At 39.4% G+C, this 27,869-nt stretch overlaps 6 protein-coding genes across 7 annotated transcripts; 4 read left to right on the top strand and 2 right to left on the bottom strand.

The window, feature by feature from the left end:
* The first annotated feature begins 334 nt into the window (after positions 1–334).
* LOC105393852 (cytoplasmic dynein 2 light intermediate chain 1) lies at positions 335–6,834 on the top strand. Of its 2 annotated transcripts, none has more exons than XM_011565666.3 (4): positions 335–488; positions 582–942; positions 6,004–6,254; positions 6,534–6,834. In XM_011565666.3, the coding sequence occupies exons 1-4, from the start codon at positions 384–386 to the stop codon at positions 6,729–6,731; spliced, it is 915 nt and encodes a 304-aa protein (XP_011563968.3). In that variant the 5' UTR covers positions 335–383; the 3' UTR covers positions 6,732–6,834. The 2 variants fall into 2 exon arrangements, with proteins under 2 accessions (XP_011563968.3, XP_037975021.2); XM_038119093.2 differs by having other exon boundaries at positions 391–488; positions 559–942.
* A 7-nt stretch (positions 6,835–6,841) lies between these two features.
* On the bottom strand, positions 6,842–8,840 carry LOC105393863 (tetratricopeptide repeat protein 8). The gene is made up of 5 exons (XM_011565678.3): positions 8,460–8,840; positions 7,992–8,252; positions 7,490–7,914; positions 7,235–7,409; positions 6,842–7,076 (listed from the first exon to the last, which is right to left on the bottom strand). The coding sequence occupies exons 1-5, from the start codon at positions 8,751–8,753 to the stop codon at positions 6,954–6,956; spliced, it is 1,278 nt and encodes a 425-aa protein (XP_011563980.3). The 5' UTR covers positions 8,754–8,840; the 3' UTR covers positions 6,842–6,953.
* A 633-nt stretch (positions 8,841–9,473) lies between these two features.
* LOC105393851 (thyrostimulin alpha-2 subunit) lies at positions 9,474–11,288 on the top strand. Its single transcript, XM_011565665.3, has 4 exons — positions 9,474–9,710; positions 9,895–10,061; positions 10,320–10,509; positions 11,086–11,288. The coding sequence occupies exons 1-3, from the start codon at positions 9,617–9,619 to the stop codon at positions 10,410–10,412; spliced, it is 354 nt and encodes a 117-aa protein (XP_011563967.1). The 5' UTR covers positions 9,474–9,616; the 3' UTR covers positions 10,413–10,509; positions 11,086–11,288.
* A 682-nt stretch (positions 11,289–11,970) lies between these two features.
* On the top strand, positions 11,971–15,235 carry LOC105393850 (vacuolar protein sorting-associated protein 54). The gene is made up of 2 exons (XM_011565664.3): positions 11,971–12,201; positions 12,302–15,235. The coding sequence occupies exons 1-2, from the start codon at positions 12,104–12,106 to the stop codon at positions 14,859–14,861; spliced, it is 2,658 nt and encodes an 885-aa protein (XP_011563966.3). The 5' UTR covers positions 11,971–12,103; the 3' UTR covers positions 14,862–15,235.
* Positions 15,236–15,326: 91 nt separating this feature from the next.
* Positions 15,327–17,505, bottom strand: LOC105389880 (UDP-N-acetylglucosamine--dolichyl-phosphate N-acetylglucosaminephosphotransferase). Its single transcript, XM_011561075.3, has 5 exons — positions 17,224–17,505; positions 16,937–17,051; positions 16,516–16,729; positions 16,168–16,399; positions 15,327–16,009 (listed from the first exon to the last, which is right to left on the bottom strand). The coding sequence occupies exons 1-5, from the start codon at positions 17,361–17,363 to the stop codon at positions 15,523–15,525; spliced, it is 1,188 nt and encodes a 395-aa protein (XP_011559377.3). The 5' UTR covers positions 17,364–17,505; the 3' UTR covers positions 15,327–15,522.
* A 512-nt stretch (positions 17,506–18,017) lies between these two features.
* LOC105393848 (exocyst complex component 3) lies at positions 18,018–27,770 on the top strand. The gene is made up of 12 exons (XM_048624795.1): positions 18,018–18,246; positions 18,457–18,605; positions 18,784–18,979; positions 19,214–19,468; positions 20,812–20,957; positions 21,403–21,538; positions 22,131–22,313; positions 22,852–23,010; positions 23,276–23,383; positions 25,276–25,455; positions 25,880–26,272; positions 26,673–27,770. Exons 1-12 carry the CDS (start codon positions 18,154–18,156, stop codon positions 26,925–26,927), a joined length of 2,253 nt encoding a protein of 750 aa, XP_048480752.1. The 5' UTR covers positions 18,018–18,153; the 3' UTR covers positions 26,928–27,770.
* The last annotated feature ends 99 nt before the right edge of the window (positions 27,771–27,869 follow it).

Below are 27,869 nucleotides of genomic sequence, written 5' to 3'. Positions count from 1 at the left end.
GACATTTGCGGTAGTGCTCAGGATAATAACGCCTTGCTTCGCGCTTTTGTAATGTTACTTGCCTTAGTGTGAGAGTCGTTCGATGTGGCTGTCATTGATATGTACTAATCAAGACCGTTAAAAGCCGTTTACATGGGGTCAAAACATAAAACTAACGAAATGCGAGTAACTACGTTATTATTCTGAGCTAAAGCTTATACTATACACCTATACAGTTTGTAGGGTAGGGTCAGCAAAGAAAGGATGAACGTTGCCATAGAGAAAATAAACTACGATATAGGCGTTGCTATGGTATCAAGAGTACAACAAAGTCACAGAGTACATTATTTATACTGAGAACAAAATTGTGATATGGTTTTTATGAAGCCAACTCAAATTTTAAAATGTTATCTATCCCAGATTTAGCGACACAGATTGTTGATAATTCCATTAAACAGTCTACGGATATAAACTGTAGCACAATTTTCGTTGTTGGAAACAAATCCGTTGTAAGTAGAAGTACTTAATTACCACTTTTTTATAAAGTAAGTACTTTTTCATGTATTTGTATGTATTAAGTATATCGGCATTACTTTTTTCAGGGTAAATCAACGCTGCTATACTCTTTCTTAGATAAAACCGATAATCCCCGAGAAACTTTAATACTTGAATATTTATTTGGAAGAAAGTCTGTGCAAAAACAGGGAATCGATAAAAATATATGTCATGTTTGGGAATATGGCGGCAGCTTAAATATGTTGAAAAATGTCCTTCCTTCCGTCCCAATAAGAGGAAACTATACATACTGTATAATGTTAGATTTGAGTAAGGTCAAACATATATGGCACACACTGGAAACTTCAGTGAAAGCTTTTCAAGATTCGATTATTATCAATGAATTAATTAAAAAACACTCTGAACTAATAATAATTGGAGGAAAATATGATATTTTCAAGAACTATGGTAAAAAAATCATTGTCTTTCAAATTCATACACATACCTACACATAATTCGATTTAATTATTAGTAACTAACTTAAAACTTTATTTATTTTTATTTATTTATTTATTTATTTATTTATTTACATTTACAAAATAAATGCCATTACAGTAGATACCAATGCGACATTTTTTAAATATAGAAACTTTACGCACATAAAATAACAATAATTACAAATTTACAACAATTATTTATTACAATTTTATACCTACTTGATTTTACTATTAAATAATTTTCTATCTTATAGATTTTATATACATTTATAATATTTACACAAAAAATATTTAAAAAACAAATAAATAACAATATTATTTTGTATTTCCGTAGCACATGAGATAAATGACTGCTTTCTCTAGCTCGCTCATCTTGCATACCAGGATGTCGATCTCATCTGCCAGTATGTTTAATAGGCGAATGCCTCTAGTGAGGGGTGCTTCATTGACCAGAGCCGTCTTTCCCAGCGGCACCTCGAACATTCTGTTCTTGCGGCGGCGGAGTGAACTGCTTGGTACGACAAATTTTAACAATTTTAGCACATTAGGGTTGCATTCCAGTCCCCGCACTACTTTGGTAAGGAACATCACCAGGGCTAAGTTTCTTCTGACTTCGAGTTTGTTGTACCCCACCATTCCCAGCACAAACAACGTTGGATACATGAGTGGGTAGAAGGGGTAAACACCGTACATTTTTAGATACAAGAACCTTGTGAACTTGTTCTGCATGCGTTCCAACATCGTAATATACTTGTCCTGGTGAGGACTCCAAACAATTGCATTGCATTCCAGTTTGCTTCTTACCAGGGCATTGTATAATGTTCTGACGGCCACCGTATTAGAGAAGCTCTGACATCGTCTAAGGATGAAACCCAGTCTTTGGAATGCTTGCTTGCAGATACTAGTAATATGCTCTCGGAAGTTCAAGTCACTTCTGAACTGCACCCCGAGGTCTCTCACGGCAGAAACTCGCGCCAGTGGCACAACCCCCGCTCTGTACTCGTGGAGTAGTAGATTTTTGCCTCGGCCATAGCTCATAACCTCACATTTGTCGACGTTAAACTGCAACTTATTTAATCCACTCCAATCAATAACGTTGTTTATTTCAGTTTGAAGGAGTTTGCAATCTTCGACATTGGTTATGATCCGTAACAATTTCAGATCGTCTGCGAACAGTAAGCATTCGGCGTTAACTACTGATTTCGGAAGATCATTGATCAGTATTAGGAATTCTAGGGGCCCTAGGTTGCTACCCTGGCTCACTCCCGAGTGCGTATAGTACGGTGCTGATAGACGTCCGTTTACATCGACTACTTGACGTCGGTCCTTCAGATAGCTAGAGAAGAATCTCAGTACAAGCGGAGTACAGCCGACTGCTGCCAATTTCGACAGTAGGACGTCATTATCGACTAAATCAAACGCTTTCCGGTAATCGAAGTAAGCGACGTCGACCTGCACTCCAGAGTCCACCGCTGGGGCCACCACTGACATAAAATCCAGTAGATTAGAATTGGTACTGCGTCCCGGCCTGAATCCGTGCTGCGCATCCACTAGTTGGGGTGTTACCTTTTTCAAAATACACGCTTGTAGAGCGGATTCAAAGACTTTAGGGAATGTAGAGAGTACTGCTACTGGTCTATATTTATGCACTTCATCGCTTATTTTGCCTTTTGGAATTGGAGACACTTTGGATATTTTCCAACTGTCAGGGTAGTGCCCTGTCTCCAAGCACCTGTTAAATAAGTAGTGTAAGGGAGAGACAAATGCCTTACTACAATCCTTTACGAGAAATGGTGGGATACCGTCCGGACCCATCGAGTGTTTGGCGGGTAGACGATTAAGCGCCTGTAATATCTGGTGTTTATCAAGACTTGGTATGTGTACGCGGGCGCCGCCGCCGCCGTCCGCTGCGCTGTAAGAGGAACTAGCGCGCTCTACGTTTAGATCAGGCCTCGCTGGGTCGTACACTGACTGAAAGTAGTCGGCAAATGCTTGCGCGACCTCGTCTTCTGGTACCTCTACACCTTCCTTTTGTAGCCGCATTTTGTTAATATGGGTCTTTTTAGATTTCATCACTTTCCAGAAGGTTTTTGGGTCTCTACTAAGGTTAGTTTCAATGCGTCTATGATATTGATCATAAGCAGCAGATATTTTACATTTCAGCGATCTACGGTAATTGGAAAAAATGGTATAATCATCTTCTGATTTGCTTTTCTTGTACTTCTTATGTAGCTTAGCTTTCTCTTTTAAGTCATGTATAATATCTGCATTAAACCACTCTGGATACATCTGATTTCCCTTTGCATCTTTGCTTTTCCTGGGAGTATTACGGTCTATTATGTTATTTACCTCACTGTAAAAATACTCCAGGGCTTCCTCCACCCGGGTTATGGTGTATAGAGTACTCCAATCAAATTCCGCTAAATCGGCGTAAAGTTGATGGAAATTACATTTCCGGAAGTTCCATCGTGGTATTTCAAGTGCTTGTAATTTATGATCGGCCGACCGCTTGGCCATTGAAGCTGTATGAGAAACCGCCGCTAAATTTCTTAGACTGTGCCTACCTTTTGGAATAGTTACTATTAAGGGGGGGTGATATTTGTCAATTGGCACCAATGGCATATTAGAGGCCGACACCACGGTATTTGATGGTTTCCCATCGCAAAGCGAAAAATTTGTCAATACGAGATCTAGTTGTCTATTATTACAGTTTGGTACATTGTTTATTTGGCTGAACTCTCCATATGCTACGAAAAATTCAAAATAATTCTGAACATCTACTGAAGCTGAGTGCAAGTTGAAATCGCCAATAACTAAAATCTTTTTATACTTTATACATAGTTCTTCAATAATTCTAAACAATTTTAAATATTCAATATCTGGCGCACCTGGCGGGATATATAATACACAACAAACAAACAAATGCCTATGTTTCAGGTATACAGAGGCACATACAATTTCGAATAATGAATTATTTATGTCTACACTTATTGGCACTTGTTTAAGTTCATAACTAGGACATGCTGCAACCATTACCCCCCCCTGCTTGCGCCCGTCTGTCCTATCACATCTGTACACTGAAAAACCCTTGGTAAACATTTCAGCATCGTTTATAGTCTCGTTACACCCTGTTTCCGTTATGGCAAAGAGATCACTTTCCGAAGCTGCAATGCCTTGCTGAAAGACGTCCAATTTCGTTCTGAGACCGCGCACGTTTTGGTAGTATATCGTGATCTCATTTTGGTCATAGTTATTATGTCTGTTTCTCACCTGATACTCTCTTAGTGTCCCTCCCCCGCGGCTGGAGATCGGCGCGGGGGCGTCGGAGAAACCACTCTGCAAACATTACTCCGGTGGGCCACGCTGAGGGAGAGTTGAACCTAGGATATATTGACTCTGGTATACCAATGATAAACGACGCATGTCGGTCCGTTTTGATTTCACGTTTTGATACGTAGTATTGATCTGATGGGTGAATTTTCCTCAAGTAATCTTTCAGTGCTTCCTCAGTAGTGTCAGGTGCAAAGCGCCACGCCTGGATATGAATTGTCCGTTCTACCGCTTTTATTTGACTGTCATTGCTTCCAGTGCCTACTACCACGGTACGATCATTGCGCAATTTAGATTTCTGTTTCTTTTTCTCTACTATGGTCCATCCCGAGTCATTTGTACCCTCCTGTGGTTCTTCATGTTTTTCAATGGAAAGTACAGACGGTTTGGGCACTTTGCTGTGGCTCGTAGATTTGGCCAAGATTTGAGAAAAAGATTGATGGACGCTAGATTGTTGTGTCGCATTATCCATTGCTGGCAGTTCAGGTGATGTTTCTGGGATAGGTATCTGAGTTGTTTTTCGGCTAGGTGGATCTGCGTTCTTAATGGCTAGTTTTCCCGGCGAAAGTTTCGTAACCGTGTCTTCTAATTTTTTAACACTGGTACGCAATTCGGTTATGACTGTTTCTTTACTTTCAAGTGTAGTATTTAATTTATTTATAGTATCTGACATAGTAGTAATTGTCAGATTCATAGTTGGAATCATGTTCATAATTGGTTCGAATTGAGTACTTTGCTGACGTAGCTGTTGTATTTCTTCACTCATTTCCTTCATAATCTTGAACATGTCCTTCAGTGAACTTACATCCCTGGTCGTGTGGGTCGGTAAGCTGCTTTCCTGGAGTGTCCCGCTTCCGCGATTCATATTTATATAGTTATTGAAGTTATCATTTTCCAGAGTAATGCTGTCATTTGTACTCAAATTAGCCGAATACGTCGAGTTAAGCATGCTTCGCACTGGCGTGTTGGTATTACCACCTTTGCGTTTTGTACATACACATTCGGGACAGATCCATGTTTTTAAGTACTCTTGCGAAAAGGTGTTAAAGTCGCTATGTGGTATCGCTAAGCAGTCTATATCATACATTCCATTACATCTCGCACACTCTAAATAGTCGAGGGACATTATTTTTTTGCTACATGCCTTACAAGTTGTGTTAGTAGACATCTTATATTGAGTCACAAGTAGCGCTGTTTACTTTTGGTGGTGAAAAGTAGAACTAAATGCAGCGCTATTTACTTATGGTGGTGATTAGCTGAACTAAAGTAACAAGCTTCCCCTTTTCGACGATAGATGGCGTTGCAAAAATATTGCGTTTAAAGGAACGCAAGATAAGTGTCAGTTCTAAGCGCGTTGTTATTGGCTGATGAGGTGACAGTCGCTGTCAAGTTGGCATCTGACTTTGACGTTTGATATTGCCCTCTCGTTCTTATCACAGCCGTTACATAGGTCTCTTTCGCTCACTGCATTCAACACTGACTTAAAACTTGTTGATTTTTCACTGTTTACTAGCTATTTATGTACTTATCTTTACAGAGAAGTGGAGCTTTATGAATACACTTCCTTTTTAATCGGTTGTAACTACTTTACACTGTGGATTTGCGATTGAAAATAATAAAAACACGGATAGAGATTTGTACTAATGTTTACACTTTGGCGGCACGTTCCGTTCAACTTAACATCGAATGAAAATTGTTTCAGATATGGAAATTAAAAAAGTTATTTGTAATTCATTAAGGAGTGTAGCTGTACTGTTAAAAGGCAATTTAATTTTCTTCTCATCTAAAGAACAACCTTTAGTGCGACGAGTGAAAGAGGTTTTTCATGGCATTGGCTTTGGGAACGGATTTCCTGTTAAAGACAAAGTCTCAAATTTTAATAAACCAATTTACATTCCAAAAGGCTTGGATTCATGGGAAAACATAGGAATTGCACCATCTACCATGGAACAGGTGAGCACGCACTAAGTAACTATTGCGGTTAAATACGTCAAAAACACACAATTATTTGGGGGTTCGATATAAACGGCCGGCCGGGTAGGTAATTTTATTTCGTTATGTGCGGTTTTTTTGACCACGGTACATTTTGTTCCAAATAACTTCAATGCTCCCGAAGTTGGTTGACAGTTGGTTAGATTAGACAAAGCACAAAAGTGTAATCACAGCCAACTTCAGGAACATTCAAGTTGCAAGCAAGTTGCTGATAAGTGATAACATGTTTTTCTGTTTTAGATCAAGGCGCGCCATTTGTCTATGGTTCCTTCGGAAACGGAAATACAAAAAGTACCCTCCACCGGAACCGTTCAGGGATCCACTAGCACCTACGCAGAACCCATGTTGGACAATCTGGTTAAACTCAAGTATAATGACCTGAGGAATTTAAGTTCGCTCGATGTATCTATGAACATTGACTTTTACAATGAATCTTGAGTATGATACCTATAAGCTAATTCAGCTATAAACTATTAGTAGTAACTTAGTTAGTCAGATTTTGTACGTTGAAAATTCGTATTAAAAGCTATAAAAAAATCCAGTAGGTAAAATTTTATTTATTTCACTTTCCACACTGTAATGTTATTTCGGTTCACTATAACTACATATTATTATATCAACAGAGTTTCATCAACTATAGTAAGTATTCTAATTCTATTACTATTTTATGTTTCGTAAATGCGCGTCAATGGCTCTTAGCGCTTTCCTCGCGGACTCATGTTCGGAGCTCATGACCAAGCTCAGCTGCAGGCATCGGCGAGCCAGCTGCAGGTCCCCCGTTGACTGAAAATAATGACGTTACCATGTTGATGATACATCAATAAATGTAAATAGTTTGTAATGTAATAGTTGGTTTCTTTGAGCAGCGTTTCTAAATATGAGGACTATGATGACCACTTACTAGCATATTCGATGACAAGTATAATGTAGTAGGTACTTACTAATGCGACATGAGAGATATTGAACCAGACGTCTGCTCGTATGGTGGGGTTGGTGGAGAAGTACAGGGCCTGTCTGAAGCACGGCAGGGTCAGGTCCCACTGGTTGCAGTGCAGGCAGCACAAACCCAAGTTGTTGTAGATTTCTGCACCCGGTGGACATGTCGCTAGAAGCCTCCTGAAGGCAGAATAATCCATAATTGAGATTAATGATCAAAGGGAAATAATACAGAACTTATATTTTTTTAGCAATCTCACCTGTAGTATCTCAGAGCTATTTCCGGCTGATCATTATAAAAGTTGAACAATGCAATATACGCAGTCGCTTCCATATTCGTAGGATCCTCCAGGGCCACCCTTCGGTAATCTTGAACAGCCAAAGCTGAGTTGTCCATTTCGTCGTGAATTCGTGCCTGCTCTAAAGTTAAGGCTGTATCGTCATGGAAGATCGTTAAACCTTGCTTACACACTTCCAAAGCCGACAGGGGCTGGTTCAACTCCACATACATAGCCACCAGGCGCAGGTAAACAGCTATGTGCTTATTCTTCTTAAGTGCTTGCCGTAATGATTCCTCAGCTGTGCGATGCATTCCGAGCGCATTGTAGCACTTTGCCTTGGAGTAGTCCCACCACCAATCTGGATGGGTGTCAATTTTGGTTGCTTGCATGGCTATTTCTAAGGCCTGCAAAAAGAAATAGAGATAAAAAAAACTTCAGAAGTGCCCCCACGAAGTATACGCAAATCTACAGTTTACAGTACCTTACGAACATCCCCTTCGCAGTAAAACGTGTACTCAAACAGCGTCTTCCCAGCGGCATGAAACAGTTGATCTTGCGTGTTGAGCATGGTGAGCGTGAGGGGCAACACGGCGCCGGCTCCCAGCGCGCCCCCGGCGGCGGTGCTGGCGCGGGAGGCCCCGGCGGTGGCGGTGGCGGCGCGGGACGCCCTCGCGGCGGTGTGCAGAGTGCGGCTCGAGGCTGTGCCCGTCTGGCGCCGAGCTGACGTCGTGGCCATGGCTCGCTGTTGGATTATGTTGGGATGTGAGTGTCAGTTTTTAAGAATGAGACCATAAAAATTAAGACAACATCAGCTGCTATGCATATTTAAGTGCTCGTTTTGGTTCGAGAATTGTGATGATGATCAGTGATCAGATCATGTTTACTGATTATCAGCACCATATAGCTGATGAATTTTGGTCAGTCCCTTGGACATATTTATCGTACTCACAGTAGTGGCAGTAAATCCAGCAGTTTTGGCTTGAGGTCTATGAAATGTGGTCCCAGGTCGAGGGGTCTTCGCAACAGCTGTGGTGACCAGCTCATCCCTCTGGGCTCCATAGCCAACTTCCTCGTAACCATCACCCGCTACTTTGGCCAGAATCGTCAGAACTCTCATACGTATGAACTCCAACATTCTGTTGTCTGTGCCTTGCATTGTGTCCAGCAATTGGTTGCATGCATCGTATTGCTTCGTTCTGTACAGATTTAGTATTTTATACTCAGTTTCCATTTCTAGAGCCATTTTTTACACACAAATACTGAAAAAATTACACACAAATACTGAAAACATGGTAAGGATGTCGGTAAGTACGAGATGCTATGTAGGTAAGTACTATTTGTTTGGTTTCGTATTGCTAAGCAACAGGTACTTAGAGGTAGGTACTTTAGTAGTTCTTACTTAGTTGATCGAGGCTTATCAACTAGATATCTACCTACCAGGGATAAGTTTTTGTCTAAGCTATTTACCCTACCTATATGATAATTAATGTCGAAAATAGCCTTATCAAGCGTAGAATATCTACTGAGAGAATTTTGGACATCATATTTGGCATACCTGAGAAGAAGTCATTTATTTTTAGAGAAATTCTGGTACTTACATAGGTAACATAAAAACCCATTTCAGACTAAAATAGAAAGTATGACGTCACCGTCAGGACTATAGGTAGGTACCAACGATGGGACAATAGAATAAAAGCTGCATAATTCGACAATTAACACACACCATTTACCTCTTCCGTCGCGATTTATATTATGTTTTATGAGATGAAAATGGTACTTATAACCATTCTAGACAGGGGCTGTGAACGAATGAAATTTTAAAAAGTCTCAAATAATTTCACGATCTTGTATTGATCTACCTATATGTAGTTAAGTTTACTAAAGCTATTCCAAAAAAAAAATAGGTCGAGTAGGGTAAGTCAATAAAGGGTGTCTAGAGGACTTGAAAGGCTTGGGAAGGTAGGCTGGTAGGTACATCTAAGCTTGAAGCCCACACTGACTTTTTGAGTTGGCAACCCCTGCATGGGGACTGTGAGTTAAATAAAAGAAAATACTTTTCATGCATCTGCCACAGTTAAGAACCACACTTCAAGCACTCTGACAACGATGTTGTTAGGGAGCCTAGTGATTCTGTTTCTCATGACTTTGGAACATGCTGCAGCTGGGGAATCGTGGAGAAAATCTGGGTGCCATAAAATTGGTCAGTGAAATATTAACTGCATTTTATCTACATTAATATAAGCCCGAAGATTTCCTAATCCACCTATTATAAGTGCTAGGATCTAAGGTTGTGAATCCACCCACAGGGCTGTGCCCACTTTACGCCTGCCTCGACGATGGAAAGCCACTATGTAAAACGTTTACAAAGTTGTTTAATTTTCTAGGGCACACAAGAAACATAAGCATACCGGACTGCGTAGAGTTCAAGATAACGACGAACGCCTGCCGCGGGTACTGCGAGTCATGGTCGCTGCCCAGCATCATGCTCGGCTTCAAGCGACACCCCGTCACTTCCCTGGGCCAGTGCTGCAACATCATGGAGGCTGAAGACGTAAGTACACACATTGTGGATGATATTTTTAAGGGGACCTGGCTGGTGGGAGTTAATAACTATAGGGTGCTAATCAGAAAATCATTCTAAATCCAACATGGGTGAACGTATAACTAAACAACCTAGATGGCGAGTTTTACTATTTTTAAGATATACCTAGATAAATAAAAGGTTTTGATGAAATCAAATCAAATATATTTATTGAACAAAAATTTTAACAGCAATGAATATCCATTTAATCTTATTTTTTATTCACAGGTGCCGGTAAAAGTGTTATGTTTGGACGGTGAAAGAAATTTAGTTTTCAAGTCCGCGGTGTCATGTGAATGCTATCACTGCCAAAAAGATTAGTTTAGCATTATTTTTGAATTTAACAATTTTAACATACCTATACTGATAAGACGATCTAAGTAAATAATGACCTACTTAAGTATATACTATTTTTTAGGGTTCCGTAGCCAAAATGGCAAAAACGGAACCCTTATAGTTTCGTCATGTCCGTCTGTCCGTCTGTCCGTCTGTCCGTCTGTCACAGCCGATTTACTCGGAAACTATAAGTACTACAGTGATGAAATTTGATGGGAATATGTGTTGTATGAACCGCTACAAAAATATGACACTAAATAGTAAAAAAAAGAATTGGGGGTGGGGCCCCCCATACATGTAACTGAGGAATGAATTTTTTTTTTTCGATGTACATACCCGTGTGGGGTATCAATGGAAAGGTCTTTTAAAATGATATAAAGTTTTCTAAAAAACATTTTTCTTAAAGTGAACGGTTTTTGAGATATCAGCTCTCAAAGTCGTAAAAAGTATGTCCCCCCCCCTCTATTTTTATAACTACGGGGTATAAAATTCTAAAAAAAATAGAGGTGATGCATGCTAATTAACTCTTTCAACGATTTTTGGTTTGATCAAAGTATCTCTTATAGTTTTTGAGATAGGTTGATTTAACTGTAATATTATATTTGCTGCTACGGAACCCTTTGTGCGCGAGCCCGACTCGCACTTGGCCGGTTTTTAGATAATAACTAACTATGTGAGTGTGACTTGCTATTGAGTATCCGGGATTCGAAATAGATACCTACATTTGATGTAAGATTATATAAATTTTATGTAAGATAATATTTAAATTAATGTATGTAATGTTTACATGTAGCTACCTATGATAATAAGTAGGTACGTTACCTAATGTAAAAATAGAATATTAAAATATTTTTACACGGATTTTACTCTTTTCTTTAACTCTTCGTAAATAAAGCTATGGGAATAATGGATTGTTTTCAACTTTTCAGCCTATTTTGTAAAGTCTGAAATAGTCCAGATAGGTACTTGCATAATTATATTCCATTTAATATTATCTAACATTTGTTAAAAAGTGCCTTAAAAGTAAAAGATTTGCAAAAATGTGCCATAACTTTCTTTGCTGGCGGTACCACCATAGTTAGTACTGGTTAGTACCTATGGTAGAGAAAGTTTGCGCCACCCACCACTGAAGTCCGATAGCCGCGGCGCTGCTGTTCTCAATGTACACTTGTCCAAAATTAATAATGCACATGCAGATCTTCACACCCGAATCATTAAATCGTAAGAGCCTTAAAAAAACACTTGCATTTTGCACCTTATTCGAAAGAAATAGGAGTCAATATCATGTGTCACATAATCGAAAACAACCGATCTGTCAAAGATTTCTATGCGCATTATCAATTTTGGAGCACTGTACGTAGTACGTAATTACTGTTTGGGTGTATTTATAAATGGATTGGCTGGTTATTTCCCCATTTTTCTGCAAGACGCCGCGGTCGGTCGGTACCATAGATGGTCGGTACCTACCATCACTGAGTTTTGTTCACAGCGATCTTTACAAAAGCATTTTTTCGTACGTCACTGACATGTTGTTGTGATTTGTCAATTGTCATATGTCAATGTCACTGTCATGGTGGTATCATGTTGGATTGCAATCGCGTTTGGATAAAAAATGTTAATCATTTTTTTAAATGCTATTAAGTGTATTTACGTAAAATAAATGAATTTAAAATGTTATGGAGGACCAACCTGTGGTGTCTAAAGCGACGCCTAATTGGCAGAACTGTGTTCACTGTCCAAATTTAGTCTTCAACAGTGCCCCTGAATTTGAAAGGTATTAATCTTGTTAATTTTTACTACTACTATTCATTGACTGTACATTAAAGTGTATCTTTAGCGGCAGTATGACTCAACTGTGTTAATTATGATTTCAGGCACATACAAGACAAGCACGCCCTAAAGGAGGGTTCTATAGTACTGTGTCAATATGGACAGAATGGCATATGTTCCGCGTTGCAATTCGGAGATTTGCGGAAAGCTGGTTTCAAGTATCATGTCAGAGAATATCACTCATTCACAAGAGACGCTAGTGACAATTGGACATTTTACTCATCATCACAAAATCTACCCGCTGTCCTCAATGACCCCAACAGAGGCAAACAAAGCAACTTCTTCACCAAAACCTGGGGAGATAGCTTTGTAGAAAAGATTGATGTACCTCCAAGCCCGTTCCTCCCTCAGATATCTCTGGCTCACTTTGAAAGTTATTGTAAAAGAATTGCAAAGAGATACAGAAGGCATAGCAAGTTAAAAGAATTAGCATCACTTAAAAGTAAAACCCCTGTAGTGGAAAATGACTGTGAGGTGCCTCAAATTTTTTACGAGCCCACATTTAAACTAAGTGACCCAGCTGTTTTCAGCCAAGTTTTCCCCAACCTTGATGAATCTGAGGATCCGACTGGCACAGTCCGATCTCTGCAAGAAACACTTAGTACTTACTTGGATGTCATTGAAATGAAGATCTCCAAACAGGTAGCCCAGAAGTCAGATGCCTTTTTTCATGCAATGCTGTCTCATGATACCATAATGGAACAAATGGCCAAGGCAGTTAAAACTGTACAGAAAACAAGACTTAGTCTTGGTGAGGTGAAATCAAATCTAACTGAATGTCCTCTCAAAATAGTAAGCTTGACAAGAATCAACAAGAATATGACAAATGTACATGATATTCTGAAGCTGATGGGCACAGTGCAGCAGACCCAGCCCATGATACAACTGCTGCTCAGCACTTCTGACTATGTTGCTGCTCTGGATTTGATTAGTTCAACTCAGAGAGTGCTAGCTACACAACTATCGAAAATTCAAGCATTTCGACATTTGTCTCCACAGCTTACAGAAATGAAACGATTAATACACAAAATGTTAAGTAATGAGTTTCAGAGGTTCATAGTGACAGATCTCAACCGGCCTCCCTCTGACCACACAGAGCTCCCGGACCGGGACAAGCTTGTGTCCATTGTATCTGGGATCCTCAGACTAAAAGAATTTGACTTTGTGGACACCTTCAAAACTGAGGCTATGACCTCCATACAGGCAACTGTGAAGCAATGTGTCATAGAAATTATATCAGAAAGAGATGGCAACACAGAAATTGTTCTAAGAGGGTCTAACTCTGACAACACATGGTTATTGTGCAATGAAGGAATTACTTTCCTGCAGAAGGTATCCCCAAATTTAATTAATTTGTTTAAAAGAATTGTGTGTATATCAGATTTAATCAAAGAAGTAAGTCAAATGGACGATGTTGCTGGAAATGATAATGAAGAAGTGTGGACCAAACAAGAGGTCACCAGTTTAGATGAGAGGCTCAACAAAGTGGTGGTCTCCCTGTCAGATTATTGCAACGAACGATGTGCCAACCTCATAGTCACCAAAACTGATAAAGACTATGTATTTTCAGATCTAACACAGCTATCTAAATTATCCAATTTAATTGAGGATTTCTCTGCAGAATGTGAAGCTATTACTGGTCATAACAGCAATGCTTTGAAATTAGCTTTGAGGAGCTTTTCCATGAAGTTCATACAAAGCCTACACAGCGATAGAAGAGCCCAGCTCACCTCTAGCCTGAACTCAGAGAGGTGGAAGGCAGCAGATGTGCCTAGTGAACTGCAGAGTGTTGTCAACAAAATTTGTGAATGTGGTGACCTTCCAACAGTGTTGGAATACGAAAGTGGAAAGACAGATGGTAAATATTTGGTGATAAACAAGGAGGAGTTTGCGGTGGTGGCGACGGCGCAGCTGCTGGTGAAGATCGTGCTGGAGTACGGCGACGCGACGCGGCGGGCGCCCGGCGCCGCGCAGCTGCTCGTGCACTGCCTGCTGGAGCTGGCGCGGCTGTTCAACTCGCGCTGCTGCCAGCTCGTGCTGGGCGCCGGCGCCATCGCCAGCGCCGGCCTCAAGACCATCTCCACCTCCAACCTGGCGCTCGTCTCCCGCTCCTTGCAGGTCATCCTGTGGCTCCTCCCACTTATTAGAAAACACTTAGAGAAACAACATTCTGAGGAGTTGGCACTCAACGGCTTTGAAACTGTTGTAAACGATATGACTAGCCATAAGAAAGAGATAGAAAACAAAATATGCCTCATAGTTAGTAACATGCTGAGCTCCCAGCTGACGGGGTGGGAGGCCAAGCCTCCCGTTCCTTCTCAAACATTCCGAAATATTTCTAAGCATTTAGTTAAATTGCATGAGGCGTTGGTAGATATCTTGCCAAATGAACAAATAAGATACATTTATAAGCAAGTGCATGAAAACTTTAAAGTAAAATTAAAGGAGCAACTTGCAAAGATGAACATCGTGGCCAACGGCAGCCCGCAGCACGGCGTCGTCACCTCAGAACTTACTTTTTATTTACAGACATTAAAAACCTTAAGAATAATTAATGACAATGATGTGGAAGATAATATTTTGTATGATATATGGTTAAATTAAGATGTTTGATTGAGGGTTTGAGGATCCAAAGATTTTGTTTGATAAATTGATGCACTCGGCCTTGATTGTTATCTAGGTGTGGTTAGCTTAAAGTATGTTTTATGTTTATGGTGCTTTATAATCCAGTCAAATACTGTATGCCTGTGTAAATAATATTATGTATTATATTACCTTCACTGCATTTTAAAGGGTTTTCTACATTTTATTCATTCAACGTCCATCATAGTCATCCTGTAAGTTATGGAAATGATAAGTATTTGTTGGTACCTAATTTATTTTGTTGTTATTTCAAGTTGTACAGATTGACAAGTCCAACATAACATAAATCAATGATGATATTAGATAAAGTTTTAATAAATATTTAATGCATTTACTTTAATGCCTTTTTTTATTTGATTATAATGCCACAAAAGTGATTACTGCTACGCGTGCTACAATGTAGTTAGATAGAACTTAAAAAGGAAATACAAAGAAATACAGTTATTTATTTATTTAATAAATATATGCAACTTAGGCACTTTACATTACATGTAGTTAGGTAAGTTAATTTCTCTTAAAATCTAAAATAAAGAATAAATGCTGCAGGAGCTATGTCGTTTCAGATTAAGGAAGCTTTTAAATTTAAACTCTTTGGCTAAGAAAGTTTATGATTGCACATTTGCTAGGAATCGTAAAAATAAGAAGCCATAGGATATCTGATTAGAAAAGCGACACAACTGCAGGCTACCTGGAACGACAGCAAGCTTATAGTCAGCTTGTTCTCCGTCATATCCCCAAACTTAATTAAAAACAGATTTATAATTGTTAAATTATTAATTGTAATGCTCTCCTTATCCTCAACTCGGTCCACTAGTCGTAGAACCGTTAATATTTTTAAAATTAAGTTGCTAAGAAAGCCCATGTCTTGTTTAGGAATTAAAGCTCTGCTGGGTTGCAGTATATCTAATTCGCCATTGTACTTTGGTAACCTATGTCTAGGACATGGAATAATATGAAATATTTGTGGCACAGAGTATAGGAAATTGATAACTTGTGGTATGAAGAATAGGAGCACCGTTTTGCTGAAGTGGCTCAAGATGCCTACCACAGCAAATGTCATACCAGACACATAGCAGAATGTGTCGCCCACAAATACTTTTGATGGGTACCTGGAATTACAAAAAAATGTAAGTGATTAATGAATCCTTGTGAATGCATGTTGTTATCAATTTTAGATAACAGTTAATTACATGCTAACCAGTAATGCAAAAGAAAATGCCAATTACATAAGAATATTAAGAGATAAGTGATAACATAATAAACTCACCAATTATGTTTTAATAGGGCCAGGGTGGTTGCCAAGTATGGCAGCATAATGTAGAGGGAGAATTGGTGAGCCTTGTACTGGTCCCCTCGCAGCTCCATCAGATTGAAGCTGATGATGGAGAGGGCTATCACCACCGCCTGTCCCACCTCCAGCCCGTTGATGCCAGCGAGGATATTGATGGCATTTGTGCAGAACACTGCCAGCATGCCCATGTACACATAGTACAGGAAACCTGAAAAATAAAGTGTTTTGGTCATTAATATGCTGAAAATGTTATGGTTTTATTGAACAAAGTCACATAAAGACTGATATTTAGTGGTTATCAAAATATTTGTCTATCTAACCTACCAATATTGACAGATGTCCCCAGCCATTCTTTCAATTGTATGGGGACGGCAAACGAGGTGGAGTTGAAGTTGACATAGTAGACGACGAGCAGCGGCAGCGAGGCAATGGTGGGCAGCAGCAGCTTGTACCGCCAGCGCAGGTCCAGCACGTCGTCCGCGAACCCCAGCAGCAGCATGCAGCAGATGGATAGCAGCGCCGCCAGCAGCTCTGCAAACTGGATAATACTTGGTTGAATGTCATATTGAAGAAACAAATTCAACTCATTAATAAAAAACACACATAAAAAAGTTAACTTTACATTCACTGAAGCTATATTTGGTGAATGAACTCTTCATGCAGGTAAATGTATTACAAGAGTGTTTAAGAACTTTAAAAACAAAACTACTACTATAAATCAGATGTTAAGTAATTGATTAATTACCTCATTGTGTGGAAAATGTTCCCTATCCATCAAGCCATTGCCAAATGCAATAGGTATGAATAGAAAACTGGTGACTAGGAACACACATCCTGAGACAACCCCAATAGCTTCAGGTCTGAAATATAAAATAATTACAATAGGTACAATGTTACTTATTAAACAAACCACAGTAATAATATTATTATACATTTGGAATAATTAATTTAGGTCAATTTTAATATTAATTCAAGAAAGTAATAAATATTGTAGTTTACAATTTTTATCAAGAAATTAACATAGGTACTTACACTTTGCTCTTGCTAGTTTTACACAAATCTACACCGAATAACCCAGCTTTTACGAAGAGATCCCTTAGTTTAGGTATTAAACCATCCGTAAACCAATATGCAACAATAGATAACACAAATACGATTAAAATGGACCACATTTTGATAAAATGTATTTCTTTACCCACTAGGTTTTTATAGATAACCTATAAAATTATAATTATAGTAAAAGCTCTCGTGATAAACTCCTTTACATGAAAATTTATTTGAATTCCCTATAGACAGATATTCTATTAGGACTAGTATTAGTATTACTAAACTAAATTATAAATAATATCTTTAAAAATTATGTGACCAAAGTATCAACACATATCCAAATGTCAAAACAAAGTAGTGTTGTGCTAAACTGGCAATTTTGTGCGCTGAGGACTGTCGATAGTCATAGGAACATTAATAGTATCGATAATATTTTGTTAATTTTAGTAAAACTGCGTACAGACCGGGCCAACGAACGCCAACGGTTATCCCAACGATGTATATTTATCATACATAATACAGGGCAGATTGAAAGAAAGAACGCAACGAAAGTCAACGAAACCCGTTCGTTGGCGTTCGTTGGGCCGGTCTGTACGCAGCTTAACTTGACGAACTTGACCAGTGTATTTCAGGCCAGTGATTTGACGTTCAGTATTCTGTGTGTAATTTGTCATTCGTTCAATTTCGTTCATTCATTTTTGTTTTAGCTAATGTTCTTTCCTCTATGGCTAATGTTTTGATGTGTATTATTTCATAGAGAAAAGAACACTACGTTTTTATTTTACGAAATTTTGTAAATTTGGTTGTTTATTAACTTGAATCTAAGTTTGTTCCACATCTAGTAGAGGTGAAGGTTTAATAAATGTGTACTTTGTTCTTCATCAAATAATTTTTATAAGGTAAATAAATAAAATAATGAGCTCCATGGAGGAAATTGAAGAAGAAGCGAAGGCGATGGCAGAAAAGATGGTTATGAATATGATGCAGCGCCCCGGCCAACTTGAAAAGGTACGACACATTTCCTACTACTATAAAAGCTTGGTGCCAGAAGCCTTCCGTGCTTGCCCTCCGATGAGTTTTTTTTGGGTTCAGAATGTCAATAATGGGCGGAATCACTCACGAGGGGGAGTGTTTCCCTGATACCTACTCCTAGCAACTACTTTTATTTCCCCATTTTTATACATTGGTAGCTGAGAACATCCGCTTTCATGTTTCTAGGTGGAACAATACAAAAGGAGAATAACTCATAAGAAAGCATCTATCGAGGCGCAACTGAAGTCAGCGGTGCAAGGCAAGCTGGACGGGGTCAGCGTCGGGCTGAAGCAGCTGCAGGAGTGCCTTGATGATGTCAAGGAAATCAGTGACAAGTGAGTAATCTACATTATACAGAAATATTTTAATCTTTAACTTTCTGTACATAACTCAACTTACCTTTTTTATTTACTGTTTATAAGCACACTTCTTCCATGCATACATTATAACTTTTTTGATTAAAAATAAACATACAAAATACAGCTTTAACTCAACTAACACTGAATTTTTCAGGATGGATGAGCTGAAAGAGTGTCTGCGTGGAGTGCCCCCGCTAGTGGCGTCCCTGCAGGCGGTGCGGGAGGAAGACTCGCGACACTCGCAGTACGTCACCGCCATGGACAGCCTCAAGCACATCTTCACCGTGCCGGAGAGTGTGGCCAAGGCCAAGCAGTGGATCTGCGAGGGGAAGCTGCTGCATGCTCATCAGGTATGAGTTATGACTAATATTTTTAAATTTTATTAGCTCTATTTTCATCTGGATTTAGATTCATAATATACAGGGTGTTTGCGCCATATGGCTTAACAATATTGTTTGACCAAAATCAGTTTTAGAAATTCTGAAGAAGAGAAGATTTCTGTAGCAAATAACAAAATCTAAAATATCAATAATTATATCAGCAAATAAATAAGACTGATGTATTCTTGGTGTTTGTTGTTGCAGTGCCTCTCTGACTTGGAGAACTCTCGTGATGACTTGCTGTACGAGCTGCACCGTCTACCCAACCAGTCCTCTCATGACAAGATCATGCTGAAGGCATACTTTGAGGATGTGGAGATGGTCTCCAACTTGCTGGAGAAGCAGATCAAGCTGATCCTCATGAGGACCTTGAACACAGTTCGTAAGGAGCCCACAGTCATTGTCACAGCCTTGAGGATCATTGAGAGAGAAGAAAAGAGAGACCAAATGGCGTTACAGGTAAATTGAAAATTGGACAAATATATGGGTGGCCCATTTTAACAAAAAACACTGATGATAACAAGTCATACCTCCTTTTTATGATCACATTTGCGCCACCCACGCGGATCACACATTTGTCCGTGCACCGCCGCGGTTGGCGGATTATCATTGTATGCCAAATTGACTGCTTGCCTGCACACACTGGCGCTGCCTCACCGCGTGGATAATCCGCGATCCGCGTGGTGAGGCAGTGAAGTGTGTGAACCGCCTAACAGTTTTTTTTTACATAATGTGTAAAGGCCCATCCCATCAAAAACAATACTTGTCAAAAAAAACCAAGTCTCGTAACTCAGTTGTTCTACGGTAAAAAGTTGTGAGATCCATGTAATACCAAGTCTTATCCGCGCACGCATCTCAATCTTAAAAATATTTAATGTTTTATATAAATATGTTGACTCGGCCATCGCATGGAAACATGTGTTAATTAAATTATTAAGTGGTGCGTTAACTTAGTTTGGTAGGTACCTACTACCTACCTACATAAATCGTAAACTTGAGATAAGAATCAAGAATCTTTATTTTTGGCTACGTAATGTACGTAATGAATAAACGTAACTTTGATACTTCGTACTGCATCAAATTTCCCTAATTAAATTTCAACCTTAGTTTCCAATACACAAAGTTCCTTGTACATTAAGAAAATTTGACTATAAGTGGTAGCACTGGTAGCCTGATGTAATTTGTCCGTAGGTAGGTAATCCATCCTCTGCGGATTTAATTTGCATGACGCGAATCTTTTGCTCGATTTGGCAGGGGCACTACCGTGCCCCCAGATATGTGATTATGAAATTATTTAAGCAGTTATGTACCTATCTAGAAAACTGGAACAAAATTGAAAAATTTTACTGGAGTTGGTATTTTAGTTTAGTTTTGCCTTGATTCATACACCAAACACTACTTATATTCCAAATTTGAAGCTTCTAGGTCTGCTAGAAGTGCCTTAGAATTTTTATGATCGGTGAGTGAGTGAGTGAGTGAGTCAATCAGTGACAAAATTAAGAAACTTGGACCCTTTATAATTCTTAAACTACTGGTTCAAATTGAATGAAATTTCAAATATACCGTGTCTTTACAATGCCTGCATGGTTAGTGAAAATTCAGTCTTCTAGTTTTATCCACAACGAAGTTACAGGGGGTCGAAAATGGCCTGAATTGTTTCGAGAAAAGGATGGTACGGCCGTGCCGCTTTTTTGCCCGACTTGGTGGGGGCACTACCGTGCCCCCAGATTCGCGCATATATCATAAGTCCAGAAAAAGAAAAGCTAGGGAACCAATTTTCATCAGTCCCTACTCTCTTCCAGCAACAGAACCAGTCGGGCTTCCTGCCGCCGGGGCGGCCGAAGGGCTGGCGCGCGAAGGCGTTCGACACGCTGGTGTGTGCCGTGGCGCAGCGCATCGAGGGCACCCGCGTCGACGAGAGAGAGGACAATAAGCTGTGGCTTGTCAGGTATGAGGGTATTTTATTTTAATATTGTTAAACCTATGCTGGAGCAGCTCATAATCGCAACCTGCGGTGCAGTACCTATCTGTATTTTGTTAGTTTATTGTTGACATGCTAAGAAGAGTTTTTACAATATGTATTCTATTATTTGTCTCAAAAATTGAGCTTCACTAGGGTTTATCACCGTGGTAAAAGGATATTGTATATAGCTTGAAGTCGATACCTGGATTCAACATCGCAGCATTCGTTATCAACAAAGAACCTTAACACCTAACCCTAAGGCTATTGTTAACAGCATACGGATTTCATCACGCACGCGGGATGGGCATTTTTCCACGTCTCGCGTGCATTTGCATATTCCACGCGTTACAATAAACACTTTTATGAACGCGTGCGGGGCATTCAAATCCGCTTGCTGTTAAAAACAGCCTACAGCTCTACTCCCCCGCAGGTACCTGGAGCTGACCCGTCAGCTGATCGTGGAGGACCTGCGCGTGGTGAAGACGCTGTGCGCGCCGTGCTTCCCGCCGCACTACCACATCGTGGACAAGTACGTCGACATGTACCACACCTCGCTGTCCGCCAGTGTAAGTGTTGCCACTTGATTACATTATATTTACATTGTAAAGCAAAGCAAGTTTCTGCTGTCTGTATATATGTAAGTATGTATGCTTAGATCTTTAACAACGGATTTTATTTACTCACAACTACATAAAAACTCCCAAACTACAGTTCAGTAGTCACCTCAGTGATGCAGAGGTTTAAAATTATAAACATAAACATATCTTTATTGTAATAAGTAAAAATAAATTTTAACTATTATAATTATAACTACTACGAATTTGGGGCGTGCGAAGTTATCGACAAAAGCTTGTTAAGTATACATAAAGATGGAGTGGACTCTGAGCTGGAAGCTGGAAGTAATGAATCAATCTACGCCCTCGTATCCGAACAATAATAAAATTATAACAAATTAGAACTTGAACAAACTAAAGTAGTAACTAGCAAACATTTCCTCTCTACGGACCTTTACTAACACGTTTCAAATTTTTTACCACATCACACATTTTACCACAAACTTTAGCAATAAACGCTACGCTCTGGATCTTTACTGGACCATTTCAATATGTTTACCCAATACATATAACAAACCTAATCAACAAAACCTCGACATTCCAGCTACAAGACGTGGTGCTAAGCGGGCTAGAAGGCAACGAGTACGTGACCCTGCTCTCGTGGGTCCTCAATACGTACCCGGGGCCCGAGCTGATGCGCTCGCCCGAGCTCAACATCGACGTGGCGACTCTGCCGCCGCTTCTGTCCGAGGAGGTCATGAACAAGATTGAGGAGGAGTATTTGCAGGTACGGTGTTATAGGATAAGTGGGGAAGGCTCTTTGTAGTATTTTTTTAATAAGTATCCTAACTAATATTATAAATGCGAAAGTAACTGTGTCTGTCTGTCTGTCTGTCTGTCTGTTACTCTTTCACGCCAAAACTACTGAACGGATTTGAATGAAATTTGGTATACATATGGTCTAGACCCTGGGAAAGAACATAGGCACACTTTTTATCCCGGAATTCCCACGGGAAAACTTTTTAAGGCGAAGCGAAGCTCGCAGGAACAGCTAGTAAGTAATAAATAGCAACTCTATTGCTACCATAGTGACTACATGAATAAAATATAGTGAGTTGATCTTCTTATGCGGACACTGTTATCCTAACTAAGGTTGCCAATCATCCAGATCCATCAACACCACTGATATGCACCAGTGTTATTGATTTAGCCATACAGGACATCTCTCAAAGATTTCCCCTCTTCTCTTCCCATCTCAAGTTCTTACAAAAAAAAATTCTACTTATCTATAACTTCTCTAACCTCCTATATCTCGTCGCCAACAGAAAATGGCTTCCAACTACGTGTCCTGGATGGACAAGACCCTCGAGTCGGAGCGCGCGGAGTGGGGCTCGGACCGCGCGCCCGAGCGAGAGCCGCACACCGGCGCCTTCCACACGCACGCGCCGCTCATCATCTTCCAGATGATCGACCAGAACCTGCAGGTATGTGTCCACACTGTGAGAGTTAAGTGAAGTATAGTGCAGTGTGATATGAGAACGGAAAAGGGCGTTTCTACGATTAGAAGAGCCTTTGGGAAATGGTAGTAGACTGATAATTTTGGCAATCGACAAGTAATTTCAGGAACAATATCCGATTCCGCCTTTGTCCAGGAGAGACACAAAGTAATTATACTGAAAAGTTACCTATGGCTTCTTATCCTTATATCTCCTCTTTATACAGAAGTTAAAAAGAGTAATTTGATTTCAGGTGACAGAAACGATAAGCAAAGAAATAACATTCAAAGCGCTAATACTGAGCATAGAGCAAGTGACGCGTTATGGCAAGATGTACCGGCAGGGCGTCATACAGTTCAAGGTAATTCTACTTGTTAGACTCTAGCAATGCTTTCGATACTATCGATAAGGATACCATGAGTGGACTATACTTCGATCGTTTATATTTTCAAAGTTGATGGATTGATTTCGCAGTTATCTGCATGAGTGCACACAACGTATCCATATTGAGGAGTCCAGGAGCCATACTCCCAATAGTGTAATATATCTTTATTAAGTAAAACACATTACACAGTTACTAATAACTAAACTATACTAAGGCTAAAGTAGATGTCTCATAAAAGTTATTGTTTAGCCTCCACTGCCGAACTAGGTAAAAACCTGTATTTCAGCAAGTAGCGCCTCACCCACCAAAAATGTCAAAAATAGCCATAGAGAAAGGCAAAACTAGACTTGCTAAGTCTGTTTATGTAACTTAAAAAAGTATATAACAGTTACTTATAACTAACATAAAAAAGTAAGAAGTTACAGAATTTATTAAATTATAATAAAAAATAATTTAGAGAATTTTGAGAATGTGCTTTCTTGTCTTAGTTGTGTTATAAATTCACAGAAAATGAGAGTAAGATTAATGTAAGATATCATATATATTTTGATTATTACTTTTATCAGTGTACGTGTGCAAGAACAACCAGCTAATTAAGTATAATAATTGTAATTTAAAAGGATCAAAATGTAGGTTAGTGCATTCAACAGTTAAAAACCATACCACAAACATAGCTAAATTACTTCAGAATCTTTAAAAGATCCTCAGTTTCATCGTATGAAAGCGTTAGAAGCCATTTCGTAACAACCTTTTTTAATGAAATTTTATTTAAGCTGTATATGGAAATTAACTTATTAACTTTATTATATAAATATGGGCCGAGAAAAATAAAAAATCTTTGGATGAAGGAAGTGTTGGACTGTTTAGGTAGTACGCTGACAGCATGCTTTCTTCTCTTGTTTAGAATATCAGGGTCGAAAATCAGATTACTGTGCTGTCTTAGCAGTATGTTAAGCACAAATAATTGACGAACAGTGAGCACTTCGCAGGACCGATACAACAGAGTTGTAGGAAAGAGATATGGCCGAAAGGTGGCCACTTTTAAAATCATACGTTGTGCCACCTCAACCGCCTTTATTGCAGTTTTGTGCGCCCCGCCCCATGAAGAAATGCAGTACGTTATAAGAGATTGGCTTAGTGAAAAATAATTTTGTTTCATTCTAATTGGCTCTAAAACATGTCGCAAATTCTTAAAAATATAAATGAGCTTGCGGATTCTTCCACTCAACAGATCAATATGCTTTTTAAAGTTTAAGTTGTGATCAATTATGACACCCAAGTAACGTATTGAGTCAGCTCTTTCCAGTGGCTGGCACGTGCATTCTTCGCCATTAAATTGACATAAATGGGAGACGATGTTTTTATCAGCAGTTGGTTGGCCGGTTTTAGTAATTGAAAAAGTCAAATACTTGGTCTTGCTTATATTCAGACTCAGGATATTAGCAGTAAGCCATTTATTAACCAAGTTAAATCCATTTTGGGCAGCTTGGAAAGTCTCACTCCAGGTATCAGCAGCAAAAACGAGAGCGGTGTCATCCGCGTAAGAGATAATCTTACCCTGAGAAAGTCTGAGAGATAGAAGATCGTTGATGTAGATAAGAAAAAGGGTAGGTCCTATTATGCTGCCCTGAGTGTGAGGTGGTGTTCCACAAGGCTATGTGCTATCACCTTTCCTCTTAATTTTTTTTATTATAAGAAAAGTGTACTTTATTTAGCCTTATCGCTAATAAATACTGATCTCTTACAGACAATCTTTCAGTAAAAATATATATTACAAAGTACATTTAGACCTAGTCTCTAAAAATAATAATAAATCCTAAGTACCCAACTCCTATCAAGAGTCACAAATATCACCGTCTTCTCCCCAGAACTCCCACTTCGCGGACCGCTCCCGGGTCGCCTACTTCACTCACCACATGATCACGATCGTGAACAACAGCTCGCTGATGGTGCGGCTCGCGCAGCAGACGCAGGCGCGCCGCTGGCCTCCGGGCACGCAGGACAAGCAGGCCGAGGACAAGTTCATACAGATGATTAACACTTACCAGGTATAGTTTGTCTTCTTTCTCTTACACAAACAACCATAGATTATAGGTGACTTCATACTCAACAGCACTGCATTTTTTTAGATGCCGGTTATAAAAAAATGCAGTGCTGTTGAGTATGAAGTCATCTATAATCTATGGTTGTTTGTCTATGGTTGAAAATCTCCCATTGGTAAATGCCACGATTTGTACCCATTGACCTCTCCAATGAGAATACGAGATCTTGTCCGTCACCACGCCTGTATTATGCAGTCAATAGCTGATACATGAAGGAATTTGAATGAATACACATAGAGTGACGTATTCGTATTTAGAAAGAGTCGAGAGAGTATTTCATTAATATTTTAAATTGATGTGACCGTACAGGATGTCAATCAAACAATACTTATTCACAATATTACAATACTTACACCGCGTAACTTTTCAGGACCTCCGTGACGAAGCAGCGAGGTTTCTGCTCGAGGAAGCGTTCCTGGATCTAGAGGTACACTTCGACGACCTGTTCTCGTCCAAATGGCTGGCCTCCACCATCCCCATAGACACCATTTGTGTCACACTAGAAGACTATTTCCAGGACTACAATCATTTGCGGGACAAGAACTTCGAATACGTGATAAACGAAGCGCAGAATTTGGTTTACAAGAAGTATGTGACTGCGATGTTGTCCAAGAAGTATACATTCAAGACGGTGGAGGAAGCGACGCAAGCGGCTAATAAGATAGTGAAGGAAGGCAATCAGATTAAGTCATTCTTCAAGCGGATTGCGCCTGAAGCTGTGGACACTGATCGCCCGTTTGAGATTCTTAGCATTTTGGCTGAGGTGAGTGTCTTGCATATTTATATTTATATCTCAATGATAGGAAAAGACAGCACACGACAGATTAGATATTCAAGATTGGCGATTAATACTAAAAAGTGATAACTTCTTTGATCTCTTTGCACCAATCATACCAGTATCATCAATATAGGTTTTATAAGTATATTAAAACTTTCCAAAACATTTATAAAGGTGCTTCTAAACAGTATATGGGGCGTATTCATTGCATATTGAGGCTAGAGTACCCGTACATTGCGCTGAATTACAGCCGCGCCCAATATCACTCATCTAACGTATCCTTTTTGCACCCTAATTAAGCTGTAACATTCTTTAAATGTACGAATAAATAGTACCCCCCCTCTCTCTCTACCTATCTACCCCACTAACCCCCCACCCTCCGCAGGTGCTCCGCTGCACCGACACAGAAATGCTCTCTCTGGACCTGCACGGCATCGTGGACAAGTGCCCCGACATCACGGAGGACCACCTGGTCCGCCTCGTGTGGCTGCGAGGAGACGTGCCCCGCGCACAGCTGAAGGAGACCGTGTCCCATGTGATGACCACTAGAAGGGCGCCTAAGACGCTGCATAGCGACTTTTTTAAGAGTATTGTTTTTGCCGATTCGATCACGGCTAAGTTGACAAATTTTGCGTTGTAGGAGAGTGGAATTGGTATAGGGAGTAGTGATAGGTACAGCTCAAGGAAACAGTGTCCCATGTGATGACCACTAGAAGGGCGCCGAAGACGCTGCATAGCGACTTCTTTAAGAGTATCGTGTTTGCCGATTCGATCACGGCTAAGTTGACAAATTTTGCGTTGTAGGAGAGTGTAATTAGTTAACTTTTAGGATACGTTCAGGTTAACATGAGATGAGAACGCTGCTATAATATGCGTTTTTATGTATTGTTTGCCGATTCGCTTACGGCTAAGATGAACGAATTTTGCACGGTAGGAGAGTTACGGAGTTATGTACTCCGTAACTCGAATAACTCGAAAGCGAATCAGCAAAGAATACATTAAAAAACGCATATTATAGCAGCGTTTTCATCTCGTGTTAACCTGAACATATCTTATTAGTATATGTAATTATCTGCGATTGTGACACCGGGTTGGTCAGTGGTCGTGGCGGATGTTCCAATGCAAGTTTGCAACCGCCTGGGTTTGTAGATCACGTTACTGAGACACTGGGTAATGTTACAAGGAGCAATCAATGTTAATGTTTTTTAGACGAAGGGTGGCCTTACTAAGATTCTATAAGATATAATGAGAATATTGTTTAATTTTAACGTAATAGTATTAGTTAAGTACTTATTTATTAAACTGTTACTTTGCGAAATATTTGTATTTTTTATGCAAAGTATGTTATAAAAAATCTGCTTTTGTCAATGTCCCTTCATTAGGTACTTATATATTATATTATATTTAACGTTAAGAGTATCTGTATAAATTGATATTGTTATGTAATAGTTATTGTTTTTATAAATTATTTATAACAATCCCATAAAATTGTTTTATATTTAAAAAAGTTTACAAAAACACCTTTAACTATTAAAGTTAAATGAAAAGGTAATATTTTATATTATTTATATTGAAATATTTT

The sequence above is a fragment of the Plutella xylostella genome, chromosome 12, assembly GCF_932276165.1.
Source record: "Plutella xylostella chromosome 12, ilPluXylo3.1, whole genome shotgun sequence".
NCBI classification, from domain to species: domain Eukaryota; kingdom Metazoa; phylum Arthropoda; class Insecta; order Lepidoptera; family Plutellidae; genus Plutella; species Plutella xylostella.
The sequence above is the reverse complement of the archived record's forward strand: the minus strand, read 5'-3'. Positions and strand labels throughout refer to the sequence as shown.